Here is a 7,637-nt window from a genome sequence, read left to right on the forward strand (position 1 = left end):
TAGAAGGAAGCTGGCTGTACATGTGACTCCAGACCCACAGCAATGTGGGCTGTCCCTTAACTGGGCAACCAATGATGGCCTGGTCAGTGATAGACTCATCGTGTGAATGAGTAATAAAAACGCCACAGCAACTGTCGGAGGTGCTGAGATTTTAAACGGGATGCTTAAACAAAGACACCCGAAGTGAGCATAAAGAAACGCTGGACACTATTTCGAAGGGCTGGAGAGCTCTGCCTGGTGTTGCGGCCAACAGGTTTCCCTCAGTCACCATCATTAAACCAGAGGATCTGGTCTTTATTGTGAAGCTGTTCATGGGAGCTTGCCGTGCAGAAATTGAGTGGTGCATTTCCTGTGGCAGTGCTAATGTGCTGAGGTCCATGGACTAAAAATATATAAGCTCTCAAACACTTTGGGGCATCCTATGACTGTAAAAGGTGCTGAGTGAAATTACAGAATAAATTGTGGACTCAGGGGAAAACCTACTAATTCGAAAGGAAAACAGAGAACCCAAGGGAGGAAATAATGGTTTGGGTTAAGTCTGACCACCTTAGCTCATGCTGCAAAAAATACATTGGACTTGGACTGTTTAGAATCAGATGCCTGTTGAAAAACCTACAAAAACATCAAATTCTGCAAATCTAGTCCTTGTGTTGGGACTGTTCTCCTTCGGGAGGTGGAGATCTCATCGAGGTTTTCAAAATCATGAGTGGACCTGGGCAGAGTAAGTAGGTAGCTGTCCCTGCTCGTAAAAGGAACAAGAACGGGAGGTGAAGTGATCTGCAAGAGAAGAGAGGTTGGAAAAACTTATTCACGCAGTGAGTGGTTAGGGTGCGGAATGCTCTGTTTCAAGGTGTGGGAGAGGCACGTCCAAACTGAAACATTCAAGAGGGCACTCTTGAAATACAGGAGATTGGCACAAGGGAATGATGTGCATATAACAAGCCAGTGCAGGCACAATGGGCCAAATGGCCTCCTCCTGTGCTGTGACAATTCTGTGTTTCTGCTTGGACCCAGAAGAGGAGACTCTGAGCTGGACTCCTCCTCATATTTCAATGGGCAGGTAGATCTACGTGAGTGAGCTGCAATGTGCAAAGCTGCAGCAAGGGGTCAGTCTTCTCAACCTCTGGTCCTTGTGTTGTGAAGTTCCAATCTCAGGAATCCAAGGCTGTGGGTGACACAGGGAGATTACACATGACAAGGTGAGATTGCAGTCACGAGGGCAGTCCATTCTGTGGAATTTAGGCTAAGGAGTGAGTGATTTATTTGGCGAGTTAGTAAGGTATCAGCTACTTGGGTATAGCAGGAGGAATGGCTGTTGCTGGGTTGGGAAATCTTGAATGAGTGGATACTGAACAGCAACAAGAGCCAGACTTTCGAAGGGTGAAATTAGGAAATATTTCCACATACAGACTCTCGAAAGCTCTTCCACAAACGGCCATTGATGAGGGATCAATTCTGAATTTGCACCACAACGACAATGAACTTATGGAACAGCAGAGCAGGCTTGATGGGCCAAATGACCTGGCTCTCCTTCTCCTGAGTCCTTTGTTGTGATCTCTCTTTCCAGTCTCTGTTTCTAAAGAGACATGCAGCCCTCAGCAACTCACCCCAGGGGAGCAGAAACATCACCTGGCCCCTGTCTTTTGATTTTCCCTCTTTCCAAAGAGCAGGGATGTGAGGTGGCTGATTTAAGATCTCAAACTGGACTGGAAGGGAGTCTTGGTGAGTGAGAGCGAACTGGTGCACGCGCTGGAAATCCGCACTGAAGATAGAAAGTGCTAAAAACAGCCAATAGAAAAGGCAGCGAGAGAAAGAAACTTAATGTTCCTCTACACTCGGGCGAGAGTTCTGAGGAAAGGTCATTGACCTGAAACATTAACTCCATTCCTCTTCCCACAAACGCTGTCAGGGCATTCTTCCAGCATTGCTTGCCGTGTGTGTGTGTTTGTGTGTGTCTTTAGTTATACTGTTCTATAACGCAACGTGCCTTCATTAACCCACATATGACCTATTGCAAAGGCTGCTAAAAGTAACATAAGCAGATGGACTGTGCATTCAAACCAGAGAAACCCAGAACCTGTGTCAATCTCTTTAATTGCATTAACAAAATAACAAACAAAAACAAAATTTTATATATTTGGCAAAATAATTGACTTTGAAAGCTTATTCTGCATTGGCAAGAGGCAATCAAAACATGTGCCATTCAGGTTCGAAAGAATTCATTAAAAAGAAATTTCCCGGTCTCCTGAATAACACAGCTCTGTCCATCAACAGCTTCTTAGTGTTGTTGTGGGGACTCCAGCCCAGCCTTCTGCACCTCCACTTTATGAAGTCCCTGTAACTTTCTTAATAGCTCAGTGATGAATTCCTAAAAGCAAAAGGAACACAAAGAAAATTAGTTTTAACATTAGTTTTGGAACATGTGTAGGATTACAGGCAGCTGTATTAATGCTGATTGGATCATTCCCCCTCATGGGAGAACCAGAGGGCACTGTCTCAGAATAAAGGGGTGCAAATTTAAGACTGAGATGAGGAGGAATTGCTTCCCTCAGAGGGCTGAGTGTCTTTGGAACTCCTTGCCACAGAGAGCTGTGGGGGGCAGAGACCTCGTGTATATTTAAGGCTGAGATAGATTCTTGATCAGTCAGGGAATCTGAGGGTTATGGGGAAAGGGCAGGAAGATAGACGTGAGGAATGTGGGATCGGGAGAAGGCTGTTCGAGGTTGGCCAGTGGGGATGGGGTCAGTCCCGGAGTGGGCGGGGGGTGGGGTTCAGCCCTTGTGAGGAGTGCAAGCCCAGCATGGCCAGACACTTATGGACTGAGAGACAGTAGGAACTGCCGATGCTGGAGAATCTGAGATAACAAGGTGTGGAGCTGGGGGCCAAGCAGCATCAGAGGAGCAGGAAGGCTGACGTTTCGGGTCGGGACCCTTCTTCAGAAATGGGGGAGGGGAAGGGGACTCTGAAATAAAGAGAGAGAGCGGGGAGGCGGATGGAAGGTGGATAAAGGAGCAGATAGGTGGAAAGGAGACGGACAGGTCAAGGAGACGGGGATGGAGACAGTAAAGGCGAGTGTAGGTAGGGAGTTGGGATGGGGGTTGGTCAGTGAGGAGGGACTGCTCTCTCCGTGACTCCCTTGTCCACTCCACACTCCCCTCCAGCCCCACCACACCCAGCACTTTTCCCTGCAACCGCAGGAAGTTCTACACCTGCCCCTTCACCTCCCCCCTCACCCCCATCCCAGGCCCCAAGAAAACCTTCCACATTAAACAGATGTTCACCTGCACATCTGCTAATGTGGTATACTGTATCCGCTGTACCCGTTGTGGCCTCCTCTACATTGGGGAAACAAAGCGGAGGCTCGGGGACCGCTTTGCAGAACACCTACGCTCGGTTCGCACTAAACAACTGCACCTCCCAGTCGCGAACCCTTTCAACTCCCCCTCCCATTCCTTAGACGACATGTCCATCCTGGGCCTCCTGCAGTGCCACAATGATGCCACCCGAAGGTTGCAGGAACAGCACCTCACATTCCATTTGAGAACCCTGCAGCCCAATGGTCTCAATGTGGGCTTCACAAGCTTCAAAATCTGCCCCCCTCCACCGCATCCCAAAACCAGCCCAGCTCGTCCCCACCTCCTTGACCTGTCTGTTTTCCCTCCCACCTACCCACCCCTCTCTCCCAACTAACCAACCCCCATCCTAACTCCCCACCTACACTGAAATACCTCCACCTATCTGCTCCTCTATCCACCTTCCATCATTGCCTCCCTCTCTCCCTATTTATTTCAGCGTCCCCTTCCCCTCCCCCTCCCCCATTTCTGAAGAAGGGTCCCGACCTGAAACGTCAGCCTTCCTGCTCCTCTGATGCTGCCCTGCCTGCTGTGTTCATCCAGCTCTACGCTTATGGACTGTGGTGTTAACAGTTATGGCTGTTAACTGCTTCCTTGTTTTGCTACTTTTTAGTAAGAAATTTTTAACTTTTTAAATTTTGTTTTCCTTATTTTACTGCTTTATACCTAAGAATCTGTACCTGGGCACCTTTGTATCTGAGATGGCAGCGTAAGTGGCGACTTGTAAACTTTTCACTGTAGTCACGCAAGTACATGACAATAAAGCTAATTCAGTTCGATTGGATTCGGCCACGATCCTGTTGAAAGGCAGAGCACGATTGAGGGGCCGAATGGCCTATTCCTGTTGGTTTTCTTACGGTTATATCCAACAATGCCATTTCTGTACTGCCTTGCATGGACAGTCCTGACCCACCTACTCCAGAGGGTGTGTCGTTGATTGGGAGTGTTCACACAGTCACACTGAAACTAATGGTTATCTAAAGCTTCTTCAATGGAACGTGGGTGTCACTGGCTAGGCCAGATCTGAGGAAGGGTCACCGGACCCGAAACATTTTTTTGCCTTCGCAGATGCTGCCAGACCTGCTGAGCTTTTCCAGCAACTTCTGTGTTTGTTCAGTATTTATTGCCTATCCCTAATTACCTCTTGAGTGTCTCACTTGGCCATTTCAGAGGGCAGTTGAGAGTCACCCATATTGCTGTGGGTCTGGAGACACGTGGAGGAACGTTTTCTTCCCTGAAGGGCATTAGTGACCCAGATTTTTCACTTAGAGCCTTGGGTGTCTCTCTCTCTCTTCAGGGGAGACTGTGTCAGTGAATAAGACCATTAGAAATAAGAACAGGAGCAGGCCATTCTGCCCCTCAAGTTTTTCCAACAATTGACGATGGTTTCACAATCACGGTCACCGAGACTGGCTTTCAATTCCTGATCGATTAAAAGAATTTAAATTTCGCCACCAGAATCCAAAGCCAAGTTTTCATTCTTCTGGTCAACACCCATTCCTCGACCAGCATCAGGTTGTCTGTTTTTTTTAATATTAAATAAAGTTGCTGTTTGTGGAAGCTTGCTGTGCACAAATGGCCTGCTTCCTACAGCGACTACATTTCAAAAAGAAACTCATTGGTTGTGAAGAACTCTGGGATGTTTTAATGTTGTGAGGCCTCCAGCCTTCAGGATGAATGGTGAAGGTTCTTTGGCCATTTCCTCTCTTTCTGTAACACCCACTGAATGAGGAATAGGCCCTTCAGCCTGTCTGTCATATCTCAGCCAATCGCTGCCTCAACTCCACATTCCTGTCTAGCCCTCATCACCACGCTAGACGCGTCATAGAATCTCGACAGCGCAATGAGTCTACACCAACCCTCCGAAAAGCATCCCATCTGTGCAACCAACTTATCCACGTAACCCTGCATTTCCCATGGCTAACCCACCCAGCCTACACATCCCTGGACACTGAGCGATTTAGCAAGGCCAATCCACCCTAACCTCATGTCTTTGGACTGTGGGAGGAAACCCACACAGACACGGGCAGAATGCGCAAACTCCACACAGTCACCCGTGAGTGGAATCAAACCCGGGTCCATGACGCTGTGAGGCAGCAGTGCTAACCACTGAGCCACCATGCCAATTCTTGGCCAATAAACAACACAAAGCCTATCTACCTCAGCTTTAAAATATTCAGACTGGGACGCACTGGAGTTTGGAAGAATGAGGGGTGATCACATTGAAATATATTGGATTGTTAAGGGACCTGACAGGGTAAATGCTGAGAGGGTGTTTCCCCTCATGGGAGGGTCTAGGACCAGAGGGCATAGCCTCAGAATAAAGGGGGCACCAATTTAACACTGAGATGAGGAAGAATTTCTTCTCTGAGGGTTTAAGAGTCTTTGTAACTCCTTGCCACAGAGCTGTGGGGGCAGAGTCCTTGTGTATATTTAAGGCTGAGATCGATAGATTTTTGATCAGTTGGGGAATCGAGGGTGACAGCGAAAGGGCAGGAAAGTAGACGAGAGGAATGTCAGATCAGCCACGATCCTACTGAATGGCCGAGCAGACTCGAGGGGCAGAATGGCCTGCTCCTGTTCTTATTTCTGATGGTCTTATTCACCGACACAGTCTCCCCTGCAGAAAGTTTCCACAGACCCACGGCCCTAAGTGAAAAATATTCCTACACATCTCCGCCTTAAATGGGAGAGCCTTTCATTTTAGACTGCGTCTCCTAATTCTAGACTCGCCCACAAAATGACTTCCCCTCAGGAAAGAAACGAGTTAATGGCCGCACCAGGGCTGGGTGGTCTTTGCCCTATCACTTGGTCACAGGCCCCTGCCCTGAACTCTGTGCTGACCCAGCAGGAAGTTAACACCCAGGACTTACAGGAGGTTGAGTGAAGTGACATTGTTTTGACCTTATAATGGTGAAGGTATCAAGAATAAACGCCAAGTAGTCTATTCTTATGCAAAATCTGCAGGAAAGACTCCAAGAATTCTTTTATTTACTCAAGAGATGTGGGGGTCACTGACTGGGCCCGGCATTTATTGCCCATCCCTAGTTGCCCCTTGAGAAGGTGGGGGCGAGCTGCCTTTTTGAACTACTGCAGTCCGTGTTCTGTACCCACAATGCCCTTACGGAGGGAATTCCAGGATGTTGACCCAGTGACACTGAAGTATCGGTGATATATTTCCAAGTCAGGATGGTGAGGAGCTCGGAGGGGAACCTGCAGGGACTGGTGTTCCCATGTATCTGCTGCCCTTGTCCTAACAAGGCTGGAACCCTCCAATTCTGGCCTCTTGAACATTCCTGATTTCCATGACTCTTCCTCTGGTGGCCAAATGATTAGCTCTAGAAATCCCTCCTGAATTCATTTAGAGCATGAGTATGGATAACATCCTTCTCTACTGGAGCAATTCTATCAACAACTGACTTCTTTGAACTTCAGAGAACCCAATGACAACTTGGCCTCAACGAAAGAGAGGTCTTTAGAGACCTGTAAACAGCGGAATTGTTTGTGAGGAACTCTGAAGGCTGTCAGTATGACACCATATGAACACCGTATCATGGTCATAGAAAAAATATAACTAAGTTCAGTTGCGCTCTCTCTCTCTCAATTCCAGCCACTCTCACACGTCATTTAGAGTCAGAGTCTACAGCATGGAAACACACCCTTCTGCCTAACTCATCCGTGCCGACCAGATATCCTAAATTAATCTAGTCACATTTGCCAGCATTTGGCCCATATCCCTCCAAACCCTTCCTATTCATGCACCCATCCAGATGCCTTTTAAATGTTGTAATTGTACCAGCCTCCTCCACTTCCTCTGGCAGCTCATTCCATACACACACCACCCTCTGTGTGAAAAAGCTGCCCCTTAGGTCCCTTTTAAATCTTTCCCCTCTCACCTTAAATTTATACCCCTCTAGTTTTGGACTCTCCTACCCTGGGGAAAAGACCTTGGCTATTCACCCTCTCTATGCCCCTCCTGATTTTATAAACCTCTATAAGGTGACCCCTTAGCCTCCAACGCTCTAGGGAAAATAGCCCCAGCCTATTCAGCCCCTCCCTGTAGCTCAAACCCTCCAACCCTGGCAACATCCTTGTAAATCTTTATCGATCCCTTTCAAGATTCACAACATCCTTCCTGTAGCAGGGAGACCAGAACTGAACGCAGTATTCCAAAAGTGGCCTAATCAATGTCCTGTACAGCTGCAACGTGACCCTCCCAACTCCTATACTCAATACACTGACCAATAAAGACAAGCGTACCAAACACCTTCTTCACCGCCCTGT

General features: G+C 47.9%; 1 protein-coding gene across 4 annotated transcripts in view; it reads right to left on the reverse strand.

Annotated features, from left to right (window-relative positions):
* Positions 1 to 2,077: 2,077 nt before the first annotated feature.
* LOC109911982 (protein phosphatase 1 regulatory subunit 14A-like) overlaps positions 2,078 to 7,637 on the reverse strand; it is a 29,067-nt gene continuing 23,507 nt past the window's right edge. For all 4 annotated transcript variants that reach the window (XR_007265770.1, XR_007265769.1, XR_007265771.1 and 1 more), the window contains exon 4: positions 2,078 to 2,368. Coding sequence is in view for 1 of the 4 variants with exons in the window: in XM_048618145.1 (XP_048474102.1) it covers positions 2,279 to 2,368 (90 nt within the window). In the remaining 3 variants the exon portion in view is untranslated. The remainder of the gene's footprint in view (positions 2,369 to 7,637) is intronic.

Source organism: Rhincodon typus, chromosome 39 (genome assembly GCF_021869965.1).
Source record: "Rhincodon typus isolate 14 chromosome 39, sRhiTyp1.1, whole genome shotgun sequence".
NCBI classification, from domain to species: Eukaryota; Metazoa; Chordata; class Chondrichthyes; order Orectolobiformes; family Rhincodontidae; genus Rhincodon; species Rhincodon typus.